The 22,017-nt window shown below is 45.7% G+C and overlaps 2 protein-coding genes across 13 annotated transcripts; one reads left to right on the forward strand and one right to left on the reverse strand.

Moving 5' to 3' along the window:
* Positions 1-837: 837 nt before the first annotated feature.
* On the forward strand, positions 838-2,987 carry LOC122565881 (peroxisome biogenesis factor 2). The gene has a single exon (XM_043722361.1). It carries the CDS (start codon positions 2,115-2,117, stop codon positions 2,985-2,987), a length of 873 nt encoding a protein of 290 aa, XP_043578296.1. The 5' UTR covers positions 838-2,114.
* A 100-nt stretch (positions 2,988-3,087) lies between these two features.
* Positions 3,088-21,992, reverse strand: LOC122565876 (protein bicaudal C homolog 1-B). 12 transcript variants are annotated; one of them, XR_006316305.1, is made up of 15 exons: positions 18,967-21,047; positions 18,423-18,466; positions 15,219-15,288; positions 11,851-11,930; positions 9,903-10,118; positions 9,562-9,801; positions 9,264-9,482; positions 8,701-9,004; positions 8,205-8,585; positions 7,981-8,082; positions 7,658-7,905; positions 7,335-7,569; positions 6,924-7,043; positions 3,937-6,841; positions 3,088-3,791 (listed from the first exon to the last, which is right to left on the reverse strand). XR_006316305.1 is itself a non-coding variant. In XM_043722334.1 (15 exons), the coding sequence occupies exons 2-15, from the start codon at positions 19,184-19,186 to the stop codon at positions 6,723-6,725; spliced, it is 2,598 nt and encodes an 865-aa protein (XP_043578269.1). In that variant the 5' UTR covers positions 19,187-19,241; positions 21,207-21,992; the 3' UTR covers positions 3,088-6,722. The 12 variants fall into 12 exon arrangements, 11 of the variants coding, with proteins under 11 accessions (XP_043578269.1, XP_043578268.1, XP_043578270.1 ...); XM_043722334.1 differs by adding an exon at positions 21,207-21,992 and having other exon boundaries at positions 3,088-6,841; positions 18,967-19,241; XM_043722333.1 differs by having other exon boundaries at positions 3,088-6,841; positions 18,967-19,241; positions 20,522-20,536.
* Between the last annotated feature and the right edge of the window lie 25 nt (positions 21,993-22,017).

The raw sequence follows: 22,017 nt of genomic DNA on the forward strand, positions 1-22,017 counted from the left end.
AAACGCGGGTACTATTCGTCGATAAAAAAGTTCGTAAGTATGATAACCAGATTAAATTCGAAAAGACACCAGAAGATCACGATACGACGTCGAGAAGACATTTTTCGCGTGTTCAGATGCAAAATATAATATACTTTCGAACAAAAGCAGGAGATCGAGTAAGTTCGATGTAAAAAGCTCGATTCCGTTCGTTTGAGGAAACGATCCGGGGCGGAACGAACATCGTCACGTCGCGTCGCGTTGCATTATGTTCGATGTTGCGATCGGTGGTTGCAAACAAGTGGCCAACACGAAAATAACGCGTGCAACTGTGCTACTAATGCGCTTTAAGGCAATGTGCTCGTAACGGGAACACCATAAGAGGTTACGGTTTACCGAATTAATTTGGCTTCTTCCCTCTAAACGACAACGAGGAGAGGAACGAACATGGAAGACAGAAATCAGGGAAAACGCGAGAGCTGAATCGCGATGTACAGCAAGGAAAACCGAACGCGCTCGCGCGCTTGTGCTTTGCGCGCGCGTGTGTATGTGTGTGTGTGTGGGTGCGTGCGTGCGTGTATATGAGTGAGTGCGTGCGTGCGTGCGTGCGAGCGAAAGAGCGAGCGAGCGAACGAGAGAGAGGAGGGGGAGAGAGAATAAAAGGGAGAAGGAGGGAAAAAGAGGAGGGAGAAAGGGAGCGGAAGGGAGAACGAGCCCGAAGAGATCGGAGGGTCGGATCGGAGGTTAACCTGTCAGTTGACGAATCGATGGTTCGAGGGAAGGTGATGAGTTGCAGAGTGACGACGAGTGAAAGCGAAAAAACCGGACATTATATAATAATTGGAAATACTCACCTCTGCTGGTGAATGCGTGGCAGTCAAGCACACTAGTGCCAATCGGCGACCGCCGCTAATCGCTGCGAGTTCACCGAGTTCACCGTCTGCCGCACTAGAAAACCTTAGAATTTATCACGAAAACATGATCGGGTAACTTTCATAGGACGGGCGAGGAAGGAGCTCACTCTCGAAGCACCAACACTCGATGACGTCATTCCACTAGCGGCAACATGGAGCCCAAAACGCGATAGGACGCGGGCTCGAGAGACTCGAGTTAGGTCGCGCTCGCTTCGAGCTGTCCCTCGAGTTAACCTCAAACCGCTCGGCCGTTACTCGCGAATACGCGAACCCTTCGATCACCACCGGCTGACAACGACCGACTCTCCCGTGCACCGACACCGACACCGACACCGACACCGACACCGACACCGACACCGCACCGACACCTCTCCTTTCTTTTCTTTTCTCTCTTCTCTTTCCCTCCTCTTTTTCTTTTCCTCTCTTTCTCGCTTTCTCTCGAGGCTCCGCGCTGCGAAGCACACCACCGTCCGCGACTAGAATTCACTTCGGTCCGCTCCTTTTTCCACGTGATTTCCGAGAGGCCGCTAACAGAGGGCAGTCGCGTGCGCGCCCCCCACAACCGCGATTCCTTCACTGCGGGAAACCAGAGATTCGAAATCGAAGCTGCGCGTCGCGCTACCTCCTTCGCTTTTCCAACAGAGGACGTTGTCAGGCGACCGGATGGACCCGATGGGTTGGTCGTGCCGCGTCGTCGTGAGTCGTCACCAATCGTGTCGGGTCGTTTTTCCTCGCGTCCCGTCGTGTTGCGCCGCTTCGACAACGCCACCGTCGCCTACTTTTCCTAACCTCGCTTTCTATCGTATGCGGCGACTCATTTCTTCTTCGCGCACACAGCACCAGTTTGTCCTACGATACGCAATTCTCGTATCTTTTGATATCGTTCGAACACGATTCTTCAGCTCGCATTTGTGTTCGCATTAGCGTTCGCGTTCACTCGTGCTTGTATCGTATCTTTTTCGAGAAACCTCGGAATCTCTGTGATCGCCGACCTAACAAAACGTTCGACACGACTGGCCCGTGCTGATCGACTCGTTCGCCCACTTTGCTCTGTGAACGCGCGCGCGCGCGCGGCTACGCGATCGCGCCACGACCAAAATAATCGCTTCCTCGATCGACCGTCGACCACGACCTTGCGCCATTCCGTCGCGCGGCGCGCCGCGTTCGGACTCGTCTCGTTCCCTCTGTCTTGCCGAAACCTACGACCAATCACCTCTGGAGATGCCGACATCACCTTACGTCTCTCGAATCAATCAGATTGATGCGGTGCAGTTAGACGAAGAAATCTACAAAGTGCTTAGGAATCAAGCCAGGGAAATCGGCAAGTATCAACAGATAGAGAAGATCGATCGATGGCAGCCCGAGATCGACGCGCTCCTCAAATTTTTCATATGGAATTTCTCGCTGCGCCACGGAAAATCGACATTTGGTCAACAACTGCTCAATTTGCATTACGAAAACATTACAAGCGCAAAGTCCATTCTCTACATGCTTTCAACGATCGGCCCGGCGTATGTACGAGATAAACTCGTCGATAGTGGCGCGAATCGTCGTTTCACCATTTTACTCGATCGTGTCGCGAACGTCTTGAAGCTCTGCGAGTTTATAAACTTGTTGATCTTTTTGCATCGTGGGACACAGCCTCGTATCGTCGAATATATACTCGGAATCGCGAGTTCTTCCACAACTGTTCACAAACCGAGAAACATCGGCTACTCGTACATGACCAGAGAACTGCTATGGCACGGTTTGATGGAATTGTTTACTACCAGCTTGCCCATGGTCAATTTCCATTACTTAAAGCACACGATGAAGAAGCTATTCACGCGGTCAAAGGCCGTCGACTTACAACGCATATTTCCGACCATGAACTTGTCTACCAAGTGCGCCTATTGCACCAATACACCAATTCTACCGGTACACGCGGGCTGTCAGCATATTTTTTGCTACTACTGTTTGAACGCTCACTTCACCGTGATGGTCGAGTTTCAGTGTCCCGAGTGTAGCACGCGACTCTACGCTACTAGTATGAGAACGTACGAAGCCAGTTCCTCGACCTCGAGCAAACGAGAAATGTCGAGCACGGCATTTTAACGTTCTCCGTCTTTTACCAATAAACAAACATTTTGTACATACAGATATATATATATATATATACATATATATATACATATATTTATATTTATACATACGATTGTACATGCATTGTGTTTTATTTTTTCTTTTTTATTAAAAATACCAATACAAAATTTTCTCTATCTGCTTTCATACAACGTTACGATTTATTCGGTGTTTCCTTCGAAACGAAACGATGATGGATCTAGTATATGATATACTCCTTGCTTATCGGAATAACTGGATTACCGTATAAAAATATCATGCCGCTTTATCGTAAAATGCTTTCCGTTTCGTATATTCGCGGCAATATGCTTTACATAGATTGGTCGTTGGTTTATTCATTAAGTCGTTTTACTTGCACGATGGGCGGGCACGTCCATTCATTACCTGCTAACATTCGGATGAACACGTTTGAATTCTTTTCGTCCACTCGGTTTCTTCGATATCTCGATTCGGTTGCGCTCTGATCTTGATTGGAATGTTTGCTTATTCTCTACAGTAATAGGTAAGTTGTGCGAGCGTGCGATCGCACCAGCCGTTCCAACGATTCCATTGATATTCGTTGACAAAAATTGCTCGAAGACTTAAAAAGACGTGCCATGACTGTACCTTGTACGATCACCTGACGTATATATACGTAGGTGTAATTAACAACCGTATCCCGCTGTAGTACTGAATCCGTTAATCGTAGTAAAAATGTTGATAGGGCACGTCACTCTTTTCACTTGGCGGAAGAAACTTGGCAAGATCGCATCAGCAAAGTAGACAAGATTAAAACACCTAACGTTTCGAAACAAGGCGGAACATGGTATATTTCATTTTATTCGTTAGTCTCCGAAAATATGATTCACCCGGATCGTATTTCATCGATTCTCAGAAACGTTTTACGGCGCACGATTAAACTGCCATCATGATAGGTACTCACGTTTTTACAAACGAAGCGTCTTTCGGAATACGCATCGTATTATATCGATACTATTATTACACTGCGCGTGGAAACATGCTCCAGAAAGGCATGTTTGGTCAGTCGAATGATCTCGCTGGATTGTTACTGTATGTTCGTCTCTCAATTTCTCTTCTCCTTCGCGAATCTTGTATCCGTGTTTCGTTTCGTTATTCTTTCTTTCTTTGCATGCAAATAGAAAAGAAATAAAATTCGTTAGCGAGAAAGGGTTTTTAGTTTTTGCGTATCAGATAGATCGAGGAGGAGAGAAAGAGAAAGAGAAATATGCGTCAAGAAATTTGCCGTATGCAACGTGTCAGGAAGAAGACAGGAAATAAGACGAACGATACGACCTGTACCGTGATGTTCGAAGGCTAGGTATCGAATGCTTCGTTGTCGCTTCCTTACCTATCATCGTTTCTTTTTTACCTTCCTTCTTCTTTTCTTCCTTTTAATTCTAATCGTTTTAGCAACTAATTGATCTGCTAAATCCCGCAATATCAGCTGATGCACATAGCTACATGCACATACGTACGTACGTATGTGTGTTCATGTGTATATACATATATACATATACCTATATTTTCTAGATAGGAACATCGAAGAACAGCGTAACGCATCTCTCTAAAAAAAAAAGAATCGTCGAGCATCAATCGATCGTGTAAGTATCTCGAGCAGCGTGAAAATACATATAATAGAAAGGACACGAGTGGATTCGCGGTAAAAGGAATCTTGCGGTCATCGATCAAGCTTTTCCTCGGAAACAACAATGGTCGTTACGACAAAATCGTTCTGCGACGTCCCATCTCTACCGCGAAAACAAGAACGATAATTCTCCGATACGAAAGCATGGGATAGGTACACGATTTTTGTTATCCGACCGGTGTAATGATCGGACGAAGAAAATCAAATTCGAATCGAATTTTATCAAAGAAAACGGTTAATGTTCGACACAAACACGAGTAACAGGGACGATCGGGTACAGTCTTGTTACATCACACACATACGCGCGCGCATACATTCGTACGCATAAAGTACACATAGCATGTATTCCTTCTCTAACATTTCGATCATTTTCAAGCATGCGATTTTGCCGCACCAAACAACAATAATTTATGCTTAAAAAGATTTCACAAAAGACTTAGTCAAGAACTATTAACGATAAAATCGTTCGACTCGTTAGGTATTCTCGATAAGTTTCATCGAGGCGATATTCCGAATATTTTTCTTGACACGCGATAAACAATAATTTATATCGCTAGTCGCAGCGACAAATCGATCGATCACTTAAATCGCGATAAATTGATATTTGAAGGTGTTTACATCTTTTAAATATTGTCGATCGTAGCGAGCAGAGCATGAGCTCGTTGCCGAACGCTTTCATTTCATCCATATACGAGTATACTCAGAAAAAAAGAAAAAAAAAAGATTTAAAATATTAATAATTTACGTAGAACACGAGTATCTTACTTTCGTAAAACGACTACTGTGTAAACGGACCACAACGTGCAGCTTGTTTTAACAAAAATATTCTCGTTCCCCGTATGTTTATCACGTACACGGATGTTGAGACAGAAAAGAAAATGAAGAAAAGAAGAGGAATCACGATGCACTCGTACGACGACCGATTATTGGAAATAATTTAGCTGCAGAATCGTTCGGCAGGTATTGCACGTTAGCTGAGTATAGACTCAAATTATAGCTTCAAGGGTAGTTGGAGAAAGTCGTTTCTCCTGTAAAACGATCGATCGTAATACGGTGAAAGAGACATAACTCGAAATACCCTTGAACGTTCAATCACCCCCTTCGATTCGCTTCGTGGAAAAATCATTCGCATTTGTACGTTCGACGTCTTTCGCGAGTGAATAATAAATACTTTATTACATTGTAAAACCCGAAAACGCGGCTGCTGCGAGAAAATCCGAAACTCGCGAAAACCGAGAGAAACATGACCGTGTGCCTTTCTTTTCGCTTTATCTTTACGTGAGTTCGCATTTTCGTCTCGGTTGCCAGCTTAGGTTCTACGTTTCTGCCGAGTTTCGAGCTTAGTCGAGATTAAATATTTTAACTTCCCTAAAGCGACAGGTCGCCGAACGTACGGGATATCCTACGCCCATCGCGCATATCGAGCTTCTAAGCCTCGTTTTTCCGCACTTTGCTATACTAATTGAACCGTTATCGTTAATTTATAGATACTGTATACGCCTATCGTTCAGTCCTATTACGAACTCTTCACCGTTACACAAAAACATATATGATACAACGTGTCGAACGACACTACGACTCCCGGAGCATCGTGCTTCGCGCTCCGTACAAAATAATATGAAAACCATATCGATTCGTCGAATATCGCGCGACCACGATAGAAAGACCATTAGCAACATAAAAAAAAAGCTAACGAAACGAAAGTAGTAACGAGTTTCTTAACCTAAGGCACCTTTCGACCGCGTGAATCGAGGACTGCAGGGAAAAAAATAAAAAAAAAAAGCAAACGGTCCTTGACCACAAAAAGAATCATCCGCCTATTCTTTCGGTGCCTAGAATCGCAAATTAACATACTAATTATAACTTGATCCTACTGTCGAGTCGGCGAAAGGGCTCGCGTGATTTGATTTCGATCTCGATTTCAATTCTCGTTCGAGCATCTTGAAACGTAATCGAGTCTGCGTGCGAACGCGAGGCTAATTTTAAGTACGACGCGGTCCTGTCTAAATTCTTTGTATTCGTTCTCACGAATTTTGCGAGACTCGTGACATGTTTCGTCCCTACTACCATTTGGTATCCAGATTGCATTTCTCCATCGACGACGAGGTCGACGACGTGGTCGTTTTACGTTCCGCACCAGGAGCAGCGCTACCACAGAATGGACTAGTACGTTTGTTCATTTCTGAAAACGTACAGATGTTCGGGTGAGTATTAAAATTGATTGACGTACGAAATCGCTACCAATGAGATAGCCGTTTACGTACCAGCGATTAATAACATTATTTTACGCCTTGCACCCCAAGCGGTTATCCCGATTTCGCATAGATCTTTTTCCGTCAGAGATGGAAATGTAGCCATGTCCACTTCGTGAGATGTGAACAGGCCTAGCAAACAGAAAATAAGCAACGTATAGGACGATGTGAGCGAGCAGGTGAGCAAGCAAGACGAAGATGGGATTTACCATAAGCATTGAACGTTAGCGTTAAAACGCGACGTTGTATTATTATTGTAAGCGATTTTTAGCCGCCACAATCACGTCAGATCTATGCATTTAACGCTTACAGGAAATCTCACGTTTCCGTGCGTATGTCTAGCGTCGAGGCCGAGTAACGATTAACGAGCAAAAGCCAAAAGTTACAGGACCCAAAAATTCAACAAATAATAATTTTACTTACGAATATACTTTTCCAATCCAACGCTAACCAACATGCTGGTTAAGTCGTCGTACCGGTGGGATGTGATTTTGTTCAAATGCGAAGTAGGCGTATGCTCCATGTAGTTGGAACTTAAGCCGATCTGTCCAACACGGTCTTTACCGGATCCGATTCCAAAGTCAATCTCTCTGCTGAATACCGGCGTCGTTGGTTCCTTCCATAAATCAGATGGATGGGAGGTGGTAGATTCCTGCGGCTAAAAGGAACTTGCCAATATCGTTCTCGACTCACCGATTTGTATCGACACCTAATGATGACACTTTGGTTAAAAGAGATACGCTTACCTTCTTTATGTCGCCCGTATTTATGGGAGGAATGGATTGACTGAGTCCGTAGCCGGACCAAGCGGAAGTAGGAACACGATAATCGCTGTTACTTGGTTTCCCTTGAATCACTTTCGCCGCTAGTATCTTTTTCTGTTCGTAATCGAAGGGAACGAGATTCTGTTGCACAGCCATTTCCAGCGATTTCTTCTCACAGCCTGGCGCACGACGATCGGGTACCGTAAGATCGGACAACATGCTGGATAAATCTGTCGAACGAAAAAATCCAGTCCAGAATGATAATCTCCTGTCAATTTCAAGGGGGGCGTTTGCCGAACACTCACCTATATTATGACTACTCTCGATAGGATTGACCGGAGATATGTTACGCGGACTGATAGCTGGACTAGATAGAGAACTGGAAACGCTGCTCAACGACGAATAAGCTGCGGTTAAACAAAAATAAGAGAAAATATTTTTGATGGAAAGAACATAGCGGATCGTAAAAGCAATCATACTTAAAAATATATATCGAATGTGAGAAAATAAGAAAAATGATAAAACTCACCGCTACCTTCCTTGCTTTCCACTAACGAGTTACCGTTCAATCCGTGAGTACTGTGGAAGCCTACAGGCCCGTTCGAATGAAGTTGTCCGATACCGGCAAAGCCGTGATTTTGCAGTCCATGTGAATGAGGAGGCATCGCGTTGTTATGCATTACGTGCTGCGTCGTCAACAGGTGATTAAGGTGTGGATATGGATAAGAGTGATGAAGCGGCAGTGGCGAAAAGATGGACGGTAATGGTGGTAAATGACCCCAATGAGGTGACAAGGCCATCGGATTTGGCGAATGAGGAACAGGCGATACGCAGTATGGAGAATTCTGTGTGTTCACCGTTAATATGCTCGACAAATTGTCCGATAGACTGCTGACTAAACTACTGGGACCTACGAATCATATTTCCACGATCGATTAATCATTAACATTTCATCGACTTGACGAATCGTTAGAAAGCGTATCGCTGAACGCGATAGTCAGTGAAATCAATCGAATCATACTCACTGGAGCCATTGCCAGTAGAGTTTCCTTGGAAAATATTACCAGCGTTTGGAATGTGATAGGTAGCCGGTATCTCGGCGTGCACTCTGGGTTCGTCCAGGCCTAAAAGCTGTTTCCTCGCTTCGTAAATATTGCTGGCGTTTCGTTCGATTCCTTTGATGATCACGGAAAGCGTACTCTGCTTCGGCTTGTGCCTCACGTTTATGAACACGTCCAACGACTGCATTAGTTGGGAAACGTTCTCGCTATCTACCGAAGACATCGAGTCTTCAGGTAAGTCGAACATTAGGACCAAAGGCAGGGAACCCTAAAGGAAAATTTCCTCTGCTTTTACAAGATATCATTTTACGTCATCGTAAACCGAATTCACAAACAGAAATGACGTTATCGGACCGATGTTAACGGTATGATATATGTGTATTTTGCATGTACGGAAGAGGAAGAGAGGCAGGGAGTGCGTTGAGAAAAAGAGACAAGTCAGTATAAGGAAAAAAATATAACCGAACAGATAAACGGTTCACCGATTGGCGAAAAGAAAATCGAATCACGTGAACAACATGACCTACCACTAGCTGTTGTCGAGCCAAGTAAACGTTGTGGATGCCACCTGTGATCGTAACGTTGCTCTTCTTTAAGCTAGGAATGTTCGGATCTCCGGCATCTGGGAACATTATTTGAGTGCCTGTGCGTTGCATGATCATCTTCAAGTTACTGCTCTGCTTTCCCAATACGATGCTGTGATGTTGCGGCGAAATCTCCATCGACATTTGTACTTGTATTTGACTCTAGTCGGATGAGGAATGAGATTCGAATAAATCGGATCTTGCAATGGCGATAACAGAACGAGGGGACGATCGTACTTACAGCTAAGTTTTGGCACATATAGTGAATTAGAAGCACGGTCGCTTCTTTCACTTGAGATACCTCCCATTCGCAACCTTTGACAACTACCAACGTAGCATGCAATTTTGGTCTGGTACGAAACATCACTTGAACGTTGTATTTTTCTTGAATTTTAACTACGTACGGCGAAGTGGAATCGGGCACTGTTTGCGACGCACTCATGATTGGTAACTCGAACGAGAAGATCAGAGGCGTAAGATTCTGCAAAGACAAACCGATCGATAGGTATAACGCACATTAAACCGGAAGAAAAGGTATATCGAGATCTGTCAGACACGACCGAGATGATTCTCTCGACTTACCCTGACACGAGCACGGGCACGTTCGACTCCCTCCATTTCTCCCGCAATCGACACCTGGTTGCTCTTCTCCTGATGATTACTTCGATTACTGTCTGGAAAATGGATGTGGCATCCAGTTTCCTCCATCACCCGTTTAATCGTTAGTCCACCCTTTCCAATGATGTGCGAATGGTCCGTGTAACTAACGTCCAACTTCATAGTTACTCTGTTGCTTTGCTGCAATCGAAACGAAAGATCGTCGTCGATGTTTTCGAGGTTCCCGTTACTGGCGTAGCAGGCGTTTAACGCCAACGTTGCGTGCGAAGATCGCGAGATCGATCGACGCGGCGTGTATCGGAGCGAAGCGCGAGCACGGTTCAACGACGAAGTCGGCCGAAACTGCGGATAGCGCGACGGGAAAGATAAATTTTGATAAAGAGCGGCATCGAGCAACGTAGAGACTAATGGAAAATTACGCATCGCCCACGACGTTAGGAAACCGCTAAACTGTTCACGTAACGCGATGTGTTGAATTTTGTACTCGACGCAATATGCACGCGATCCCGATCGTCCGATCGTCTATCAAATATTATGTAAAAGGCTACGCGATTCGAATTCGTTCAGGTTACGACTAGCGTAAAGGTGAACGCTCCCTACGCATTCTGGAAAATTGCTACTTGCCTCTTATTTACTTCGATCGTGCTAAATTCGCGTGATTTCGCAGCGTATCTCACGTTCCAACGAGGAACAGCTACGACGAGGTTGTTACTTATGAAATCGTGCGACATTTACGGCGTTCGATCGTCAGAGCAACAGGTTTGTGTAAGTACATACGCAGATGTCCGAGAAATTCCGTCTACTCTTCGTTTCGTTGGAAGCTATTCGAAACGATCGGAATCGAGCAAAGTCGATGCGGTACGGTACGATACGGCACATTACGATATCATGTGGTGAGATGTGGTGCAGAGAGTGGATGAGGGAGTGTGTATCGAAGTGGGAGGCAGAAAATGAGTGGGAGACGGTGAGCGAGAAGGAAAGAGCAGTTTGCACGGCCGGTGGAGGACTGTGTTACGTTGGAGTTGGAGATAACGGTACGTGGCAAGGAAATACAAGGCGGCCGATTCGGCCGGTCGGTTAACGCGAGCGAGACTGGTTCGCATGACGTCTCGCTTTCTCGACGAGGAATTCGCGGGGCACCGTCTGTCTGTATAAATAGAATACCTTCTTCCTATGCGTTGCGGTTACATCCCTTTCTTTCTAACGATTCCGTAGTACCTTGCGACCAACGATTAACGAGAAAAACAGCCAGACTGCCAAAGATATTGATACAAGTCGGCGAAAGTTTCACGATGCGAAATGGAAAAATAAAACTGGCTGCCTCGACTGTACGACAGTTTCATGCAAACGGAATGGTGCAGCGTTAATTCGACTTTTTTGAGAAAGCGCATTGAAAGGAAAACGAAGGAGATCGTTGCTTGCGCACATTCGCCGCGCCCGATCGTTTGGACCGGTAAGAAATGTACAATTCGCGCGCGAGCAACGTCGAACGTTTCCATCGTCCAGTATGATCGAATACACCGAGCCGTTGCATCGAGTTACGTTAAATCACGCCGTGTCGTTATAGAGGTCTCGCTGCGCGCAACGCGCGAGCTTTTTATCATTCGATGGATTATCTGTGATAAGAGTGAAGAAATGTTTGTACGGCACGCGGATTCGATCGGTTCTATGCCGCTGAAAGTCGAATTTCGATCGACGAGGTCACCGCTAATCTCGCAGCTCACGAATGACGTAATGTATCGGTAAACAGCAGCAAATCGCCCGTGACACCAGTCGCAAGATCGCACGCTTTTATCTCTCTTTTCCGTTGTTCGCTCGATGATACCCTCGACGACCGACTCGTCCGCGAATAGTTCACGAAACCAACGAAACGAAACGACTACGATGAAAACAGTGGAAAAATGCTGCTTACCCTCGTGTCTAGAATTTCCATTATTTTTTCCTTTGCGGCTCGTACGTCATCGGGTCGACCCGCGACCTTTATATGCGGATCTGTAAAAGAAACGAATTACTATATAACAATGCGACAATATCGACTATATAACACAATCCCCCCTTCGAGTTGCGGGTTACGAGGGATCGCGATCGGTGAGCAGCTCTTATGCATCGACCGAGCTACCAGAACCGGCTGAGCTCTACAGCGGCACCGAACTGGCACCGAGTCATCGATTACCAAGAGGCTTTTAATATTCTCTGAGCGCCGCTTCTTCGAATATGATTTTCTTCCTGGGTATGGAACACATCGAATTCGAAGACTATGACACAGACACGACGTTCAGAAATACGTACTTTGTACGCAACAATCGTTCACCGATGATCGAATCGAACCGACAGTTTAGTTCGATCGAATTCCTCTCTTTTTCTCTCTAAATACAGACAGAGACGAATGCACGAGTAAAGAGAGCGAAGCGCAAAGAGCAAACGCGACCGAGGCGTAAGGAGTATTTCGTAATTGGTCTCATGGAAGGGATCGTTTCTCGTGGCGTAATTCGTTCGTTTCCTTGTTGCACTTCGTCCGATTGCAGAGGCTGGATTCCGTGCAAACAGAGTTTTCCGAAAAAATCGATACTCGCCGGTGAATTCGCATAAAAATAGCGAGGATACAGAGAAGATGGCGAGGACCAAGCCGGTTGCTAAGAGGAGAAAACTCGGGCCGAATCGAAACGGTGACCCAGAAATAGATCGCGAACGACCGCGCGGGCGACCTTCGCGAATCTCCGTCGCGCGTGGTCTCCTAGCTGCACAGCAAAGGCAAAGATAACGCTGGACGCTAGATCGCGGTCGTCGATTCGCTCGTTTCGCGAGAAGCAACCGAACAAGCGATCGATTATCGAGATACAAGCAACAGTGACCATTTTCGCCGATATAGTCCTTCGTGCGTTACGTAACCTAACACCGATAAATCGCGCGCTAGTTTTTGTTTGTGCGTAAACTTCTACTTCTACTCTACCTGTTTCGCTCAAGGAGAACGCTCTTTCGAAAGAAAAAGGAAAAGGATCGGGATTTAAAGTCGTTCGGCACGTTAGGTGAACGACCAAACATTTCGTGGTAATCGAGTTATCTCAACGACCAACGTATCGTTTCTATGCAATCGACGATAAATCTCGTCACGCGTATCGCGAGCCGACTTTCGCAACCTTTCTATTTTGTCAACTCTTCCTCCGACTTTAACCTTTTCCAGTTAACAGGCTGACCGAAATTAAATTAGACTTCATTCGCTACGTCACAGTGAGACTCAAACGCAAATTTGCTAATTCTCGCGGCTCAGATACACAACCACTTGTTATTCACGATATTATCGATCAACGACACGTGCGATTATCGCTGAAAATGGATCGAAGCTCAAGAAAGAATAAAAGACTTTTGTTTCGTAGAAAAATATTCGTCGACGTTCCACGTTGCCGTCATTGATTTCTCGATTGGTTATTCATATCAATCGAGTCACTCGAATTCAAGCGACATGATGATTTTTCTAATAGGTGGATCGTGGATGTTTGTGCAAACGTTTTTAAATTTTAAATATGACGAATTCAATTAAAGAATCGCACACTAAACATTGTTACGAACGTTCACAACCTTGGATATTTTATATATATATATATTTTTTTATGTATTATTTACGTTTTTACATCTTTAAATGAATAAAGATGCATGCAAAAATGCATAAACATTCACATTCTACTTATAACAAAAAGGATAGAAAGTTGAAAGGACAAGTTGTTTAATCTGGACGAGACTTCACGATAAACTTCTCTCAAGAACAACCGCGACATGTATACGTAAGTATGCTTATCAATGGAAAAATTCGCGGCGAAGAAATCCTTACATTATTTCACATTTGGCTGTAGGAAATACGAATGCGAATGCGAATGCGGATGCGGATGCGGATACGGATACAAGCATGGATACGAATACGAATACGGATACGATTGACCTCGCACTCGACCTTTTAAAGACTCGAAAGTAGAATGTGTAGCTCCATCATCGAGTGTCACTACCTCCGCGTTGTAAACCGATGTACGTACACGCGTACGATACCCGACTGAATTAGAAAAACTGATTTCCCAGTTCTTTGGAAAAGAATGACGTCGTTTTACACAGCAACGTTCGAAGCTCTGAAAAAGTGACGGTCGTTACGTTCTGGCAATGAAAGAAACGTTGTCCAGGGGCGGCAAAGTTCATCGTAGTGGAGGTAGAAAATCGGTAGGAGGTAAGACTATTTATACCGGATTACGCGATTTATCATGCACAATAGGTTCCTTCGGTGGCAAAGCAGTTTCGGAGGAGAAGGGACAGTAAACAGCTGTTCAGGTCACGAGGAAGGGATGAATCACCGAAAAGTTTCCATGGCGAGAGGTACGTGAGGGAGAGGTACGTGCGAACGAGCGGACGATCGAAACGTAAAACGTTTCCGTTCATCGGACGAATTTCGTCTAGCTATTTCGATGCGTTCGACACGCACTGGGAAACGCGTTTTACTTCGCCGACATGCACTGCTGCGCCAGAGCAAGCACACGAGTCGTTTCGTAATCACTTTCGATTAATGGGTGCGCTCTAATTATCGAGGCTACGTTCAGGAACGAGTCGCGTAATCGCGACGAATCGAAGCCGTCACCGTTGGAGCCGGCAACGAGCTCCACAAATTCTTAGTTTCTAGCTTCTAGGTTGTAAATAGAAGCACGACTGTCCGCTAGGCGGAACAAGATCGTCAGTGCTCGCAAGTCGTAGACTACGAGCTCTCGTTTGATCAGAACGCGAAAGTACGGCGAACATGCGGCGCTGTGGAAGAACGTGCAACGCGAGAGTTCGCATACACGAGCTGCAAATAGACGTAAGAAAATACACGATAACAGCCAGCGTCAGCTGTCGAGCCAAGGCAACGCAACTACTCGCGTAATCGCATGCCGTGTATATGTAATAAGGTTCGGTCGGTAAACGATAAACAGTAGACACGATCGAACCGAAGAGAAGGAGAAGCCGAAGCAAATCAGGAAACGATCGGTGGATCCGCCGACCCTTCAAGGTCGGCAGTGTCGTCGAACCTACTTACTTAGGTCGTGTCACGTCGCACCGCATAGCGTCGTTAGCTCACGTATCGTTTCCGGGTGTTTGGCTCTCGCACCACACTCCCATATTTTCTATCGGCTCGTTTTTAACAAAATATTTGCCATTTGCGACACGTGTCGAAAATTTCGATCTAAGTTTTCGATCGTCTGAATGCAACTGCGATCGGCGGACGTGCTTCAAAGTACGTGCAAAGTCGCGCAGGCGCGCACTTACCTTTCTTCGACTTTGCTCCGATCTTTAGACGAGACGGCCACGTAACGAAGGTGTTTGTTTCCTCCATAATCTGTAATACATCAAAAAATTGCATTTAATCGCAATCAACTGTTTCGAGCGTTCGCGCTTGCCGCCACGCACGCACACATACTATCAGAGAATCGCGAAGTCGTCGAAGAAAATTGCAAATACTATCCGGTATCGAAAATTACCACGGTCATCGTTGTCGGGTGGTGATGGTATCTCGATCGGTATCGATCCTGATTACTTCGTAGTTCGATTTGGCAAGTCGATGAATCGTCGTCGATGAATCAGCAGCAGAGAAAAAGAAAGAGACGGAACGAACTCGGAGGAACGAAGAGCTACGGTTCCGGCACTTATATCACAGTCACTGTTCGTATGGTTGTTCGAAATGTTACACCAGGGGCATGATCGTTGTGCGATCTCTTCGGCGACGAGAAAACCCGTTCGGATCGAGAGCGGAGTAGAAAGAATCTCGAATGAGCGGAGACAGCTCCGGGTGACGTACTTTCACTGCCACGACTGTCGAGAGCCGCGAAACGTCCCGCCGCGCCACGCCGCGCCGCGCCGCGTTATCCGTTCACTTCATCGCGGCTACCCGATACGCGCGATTGATGAGCCGACACATCAACGACCATCGACCATCGATGATTTTTATTTCGATCTTTTCCTCCTAAAATTTCTCCAAAATCCTCCCACGAGTTTCTTTTTTCGTCAGAATCGTCGCCGATCTTGAAATTCGATGCAGATTCGATCGGGGGCTCGGCTCGTTCTCTGGATCGGCTGCCGGTTAATCGAGCCAACGTTCACATACACTTTTCACATGCGATTCGTACACCCGATCCGAACGCGTTATCGGTAACGCGGTAGCTACGTTTGTGCACGAATCGAACTTGGAATTTTAGTTGAGGCAGCTTGCGAACGAAACTGCAACCAGGAAAATGACAAAAACGATGCCGACGAAACTCGCTGCGCTTTTCAACGTGACCGGCTGTCTGGTTGGAAGAACGATGTTCGGAACGGCCACGTCGTCTCTCGCTTCTACCGCGTCCGGATCACTGGCACGACTGACTGACTAACAGCATATAATGTAACGGGACGGCTCGGTGAACCACCTCCCACTCGTCGTCGTCGCGACTCTAGCCGTCTCCGTTCCTCCGGAGTTCCGTACTCCCTCCACTATTGCCTCGGCGGAGAAACGACAGAACAGAAACGAAGTAACGCGACCCGATCGCGACTATACTCCAACCATGCACCAGAACATCTCACCCGTTTCCGCCTGTTTCCATTGCCCTCTCCTTTCTTCTCTCTCTCCCGCGACGATTTAAAGAGCCGAATACAAGAACAGGTAGTTTTCTGCACGATTCATCCGTACGATTCACCTACGAAACTTTGACTCCGTTTTCGGGCGGCTACTACCTGCAGATCTGTTCTCCACTTCTTTGATGTTCGGTTCATTGATTACGTTACACGCGAAATCCTATTAATAGATGACAGACGCGCATCTCTGCCGACAACAATCGACAAAATCTAACGATGCGCAAAAGCGAATGCAAACGTGAACACGCAATCAGATTCGAATGAACCAGTGTGAGCTAGTGTGAGTGAAACGAAACTAAGCGAGACTCGACGTGAGAAATACATACGTGGAAGTAACACGGCCGGAAAGTTTCACGGTCGGTCGTTCGATGGAACGCGTGAATCTCCTCCGAGCAGGGTTACCTGGAAGCGCATCGGATACATTTTGCGAGCAGGCACCGTCGTAAAAGTTTGAATGGCAACCCGATCGACAGAGGTAAAACCGTTTTAGATTCATAGGGAGATTTGAAAACGAAAAGAGACGAGAACAGATAATTCAGCAAACCCGACAGCACCAACACGAAAAAATGTTTTGACGTAAAGCTTCGGAGGAGCGAGATTGAGTGTGTAGCGGCGAGTCGAGTAATGCCGGTCTATAAATAATCGGGCGGTGTATTTCCAGGGCCCCTTTTACGCAACGTGTCAACGATAAGGATAAGCGCGAGCGTTGCCTTCGAACACGATGGCAAACGTTTTGCGTTCCCTGCACTCGTCTATGCGTCCTACACAACACGCGTTTATCGTTGTTCCAACTATTCGCAGGTGCACTACGCTCTACGCGACAAACGTATCATCTATTATCTCACGACCATCGCTTTTACCGAGGAGAGAGGAACATGTCATATGTCTTTCGTTCTCGGATACGCCTTCCAGATGCAAGCTTGACTCCAAGTGGGACGCAAACGTTAATGACCCGCGAAAGGTGAATTCGAAAGATCGGCGAGTAGAAAAGAGAAAACTTTCGACTCGAAGCCAAAACACCGAGCGATGACTCGATAGAACAACAATTATTTGCCGCTCCAGCAACAGCATCAAAGAAAACTGTACAGAAATAGCTCCGTTCGGTTTCGTATAATCGCAAGGTCGCAGCACTCTGCGCTACGAGCGCTGCTCGCGAAATCCGTGACGTTTTGCGCCATCGTTCTTTCCACGGCTCTTACCCGTCTTGCGTACCCTACATTCGTTTTTCTCGAGAAAAGACTCGAATAAATACGCGTTCCGATATAAAAATCCTCAAAAATCGAGTAAGATCGCGAACGAAAACAATGCGGTGATTCAAACGTTGCACGATAGGTTTAATCTCAAGTTAACACAGAGTTAATGTCAAAAATGGGAGCAGCGACGGGGCGACTAGTTGTCGATGCCATCGAACATTTCGAGCAACGAGTCACAGCGAGACGCACCGAAGACGTAGTCCGAGTCCGCAACAATGACGATGACAACAAATTTAAGGCTGACCTTCCGTCCACGCGAATTGTATTATGTATTTTAAATTAAAATGGACAATGTCTTATACGATTACATTGTCAGAAATACGATACGTGTTACGCGTTGCATGTATATATTTTTACACATTCTTCGTATGACATAGGTCATAGGTTGCTGATGTCGCATGAACGAAAAATCTTTTATCGGTGATCGTTGATCGGTGATCGGCACAGTGTTCTGTTCAATTCGTTGACGAACAGTACTCAAAGAAAACAAAAAGTACACTGCGTAAGTTCCAGAAAAAATTAGGGTAAGATAATATAGCGCGCGGAAAACGAGTTTGATTACCGGATCGACCGATCGAGATATCGACATGAAGGACGTAACGCAACTTACGTTATGAAAAAACGTGTCCGCTAGCTTGGGTGCGTCATTATCACCTGTAAACAAAGAAAAATGTACGGTCAGGGTACAACGAACTCTCGTCCGTTTGTTCTTTTTCTTTTTCGATACATTCCATCTTCGAGGATGGATCGTACGTAAAAAGACACTGAAATGCTTGGAGATATTAATTAAGGGCGAAATCAGCGGGCACAGCTTGGACGTCAATTCCGACTTTGACACCGATTTGATTCGGTTCGTCAGCCAAACGGATAAACTTATCGCTGATATTTACGTGATTCGCTCGATTTCAGCACAGGCGTAAATATCTATATATGTATGTAGAGCGTCTCAATCAAAATAAACGTTACGATCCTGGTACTTCTAATCGTGACCAATTACCATTTGACAGTCTCTCTAATTCCGTTTACAAACAGATAATCTATTTAAATCGCGCGATATGTAGCTTTCGAGAATCGTAAACTCGCATATCGAATAAGAAGGAAAAAGAGAGAGAAAAAGAAAAAAGATGAGAAATCGAATGACTCTGACCACTCACCTAGAAGCATCTGTTCCAACTTTCGGCGATCAACGCGAAATCTTTCTTGCAGCAGGTCGTCTGGATTGCCAATGCCAAGTACAGCCGCAATGTCGAACAACTCTTGGCGACTCTCGAAGCCCGATTTACCAGAGACGCTGGTCGTCATTGTGCCCTCCGACGTCTCGGACATCGTCTCCGTCGCTTTTCTCTCGTTTTGTATCACCTCGTCGGGTCTCATCTTGTCCAGATTCTTCGATAACCACTCTTCACCGTTCCAACTCGATCAATCCTTCCTGTAGAAACAAATACAAAACGGAACGATTTACATATTCACTCGACTGCGGACGGCACAACGCACGAGTCAAGGATAAAGGCATCCGAAACGAGGGCAGCGAAAACGCGAAATTTCGGGAAATCTGAGAATAATGGCGATGCGGTGTCGGCCCATTTCGCCGAGGAAACGCGATGATATCGATCGTGAATTCGACGAGCGTGTCGCGTCAATGACGCGCACGAAATTGAGGAGCGCAATGATCTCGACCGCGCTATACGCCATGCCAGTCCCCTTATTTTCTCTTTCTATATTTTCCCGCCATTTCACTTTCTCCTTGATCGTTTGTTTCTATATCTCTAACCCCGTTCGAATCGGCGCGTCGTCTTCCTTTTCTTTCTTCCGTGTTCCGTATTTCGTTCCGTATGCGTGGGTTGTACGCTACCGCCACCGTCCAGGACCAACGACTATAGGACGCTTGTTGCCCACACCGTTCGCGTAAATAGCTTAAGGGATTCCGGTGAGCGTAGCGCCACCGGCCGATTTCTTGGAATTCGAGCTGAATTTCGTGGAAGAGGCTCGACAAACCAACCAATCGGAACCGGTAATTGCCCGGCTGACGATTCACTCGACGCGTGGTTTTTCTTATCCCTCTCCCCCCTCCGCCGACGCGGTTCGCGAGACTACCTCTGTCATCTACCTTTCTCTCGTCGGTGTTCTCTTCTCGCTCCAACACACCTGTGCCAACGAATGTCTGCAAAAAATTGTTTTCGCCAACGCGCGACATGTCGCGTGTACCTACGTGACTCATGCCTCGTCGATTACCCTGACGAAAACAATGCATTCGATCGCCGGACGATACCCTAAACTTAATCCACCCGACACTGAAACTATACCTGCTGATACCGTCGAATTTCCGATCGGGACGCCCTCGATCAAATTTGCCGCCATCCATCCATTCACCCCCTATCGCGTTCCAAATTCTTTCTCGTCCTTCCTCCATTTGACATTTTGCTTCAACCTCGATAGATATTTGCTTCCTTTGAGTTTCACCTCCTGTCCTTCGCGTAACCTCAACGCAATTCTACTAATTTTACACGGTCACGAGATGAGCGGAATGTAAGTCCATGTAATAATTAAAATCGTTATAATCGATCAAACTCGAAAGAAACTCGAAAGAAGAATACAATGATAGGGCCGATCACAGATCGTAATTCGAACATTTACCGAACCTAGCCATTTAAACAAATAAAGACTCGTTTACTCGTTATCCAAATGGATCAACTGTTCCAACATACGAACCTTGATTACCCGGCGCAATTTTTGCGTCGTATCACGATGAAAATTCAAGCGAACCCTGGTCAGTCGAGACAATATGGAACGTTTGACGATAGTGAACACGAAGACGACGGAAAGACGACAGCAACGACGAGGTGAACAACGAGGAAGCGACGCGACGACGGCACAGTCTCTCGCTACGTGCTTCCTACGACCGTTACCTTGACACCGTCGTGATGGACTGTGTCAACGAGAGTTTCGTCTCTCACCGGTTAATACCGATCGCTACCGACCAGTGCCGATTCATCGCCTATTGTTCGAATTTACTCTAGAACTAGAACGTCGCCCAAATTTTCCAGGATTTCTATCTATCCGATTAATTGAGCCAGCCCAATGAACAGCGCAGTTAGGTTATGTATAGATTCTGTTCTTTTTTCCCGTTTTACGTAAATTACTTTCATCCTCGCGCATAACAACGTTTTGTCGGTTGCGTATCTCAAAGTTGCGTGATCGATCTTCTTCCTTTGCCTAACCTCTTACTTGGCCAATATGAGTTAGAGCTAGTAGTACTAAATCAATCAAAATGAGTGTTTAGAATGAGAAATTTATTTGTTTTTATTCATTTTTAATCCGTAATCATAAAAGTTTCTGAACAAAGGATCTGCCCCGTCCCGCCCCATCAAATACGTCAAATTAAACAAACGCTTACCATAAACCAAATTGTATAGGATTTCATATGGTCTTCGTCTCGATTATTCATCAAGGGTGAGCTATGGCTAGTTGCGCGGTCCACTAGTTGTCCTCCGCGTTCTCCAAGGAAAATCGAATCTCAACTAGCCTTGGTCTACCAATCCTGGTCATGCTTTGAAACGTCTATTTTCGTCACCTGTTGAAAATCTTACATTTTACAATGAAACGACCGTACTGCGATTCTGTTCGTGACCGATTGTCACCGCTTTACGCTGGTGCTCCTCCTGAGGACTCCGATCGCGTGTCGATTTCAAACCAGACTAAGGGAGACTGTGTCGATCATAAAACGTTCTGCAATCGTTCCTTCGTACTCGTGGCCATTCCCGTCACCGCGTCCACCGCCACTCTTATCTTGGTTATTTTATTTCCCTGAGCTGCGCTTTCGTGACACACTCTTCTTTCACTATCCTCGCTTAACTTTCGCTTTCGATCACTCCACCTTCTAATCCTCCTTCCCTTCCTAGGTGATTCTTCTAATAATCCATCGAGAAACATATAAAATGCACCTATTACTTAGAGCGAGATCTTTTTGTTTTCTTTAAGACTACATTGCTCGTCGCAACGATTTATACTATTAATATGTTTAGAGATTATACTAAAATCGATAGCGATCGCTTTCGCATCGAGAAAAGTACAACGCAAGAACGAGCCCAGAGAAAGCCTTTTCGATTCGCTTGGCGTTATATATTTGCAACCATATTTTTTTTTGAAAAAGTAAAAACGTCATTTTCTTCGTGCGTGATAGCAACTTCGAACGCTGCTCGGACGCA

Source organism: Bombus pyrosoma, linkage group LG3 (genome assembly GCF_014825855.1).
Source record: "Bombus pyrosoma isolate SC7728 linkage group LG3, ASM1482585v1, whole genome shotgun sequence".
Taxonomy (NCBI): domain Eukaryota; kingdom Metazoa; phylum Arthropoda; class Insecta; order Hymenoptera; family Apidae; genus Bombus; species Bombus pyrosoma.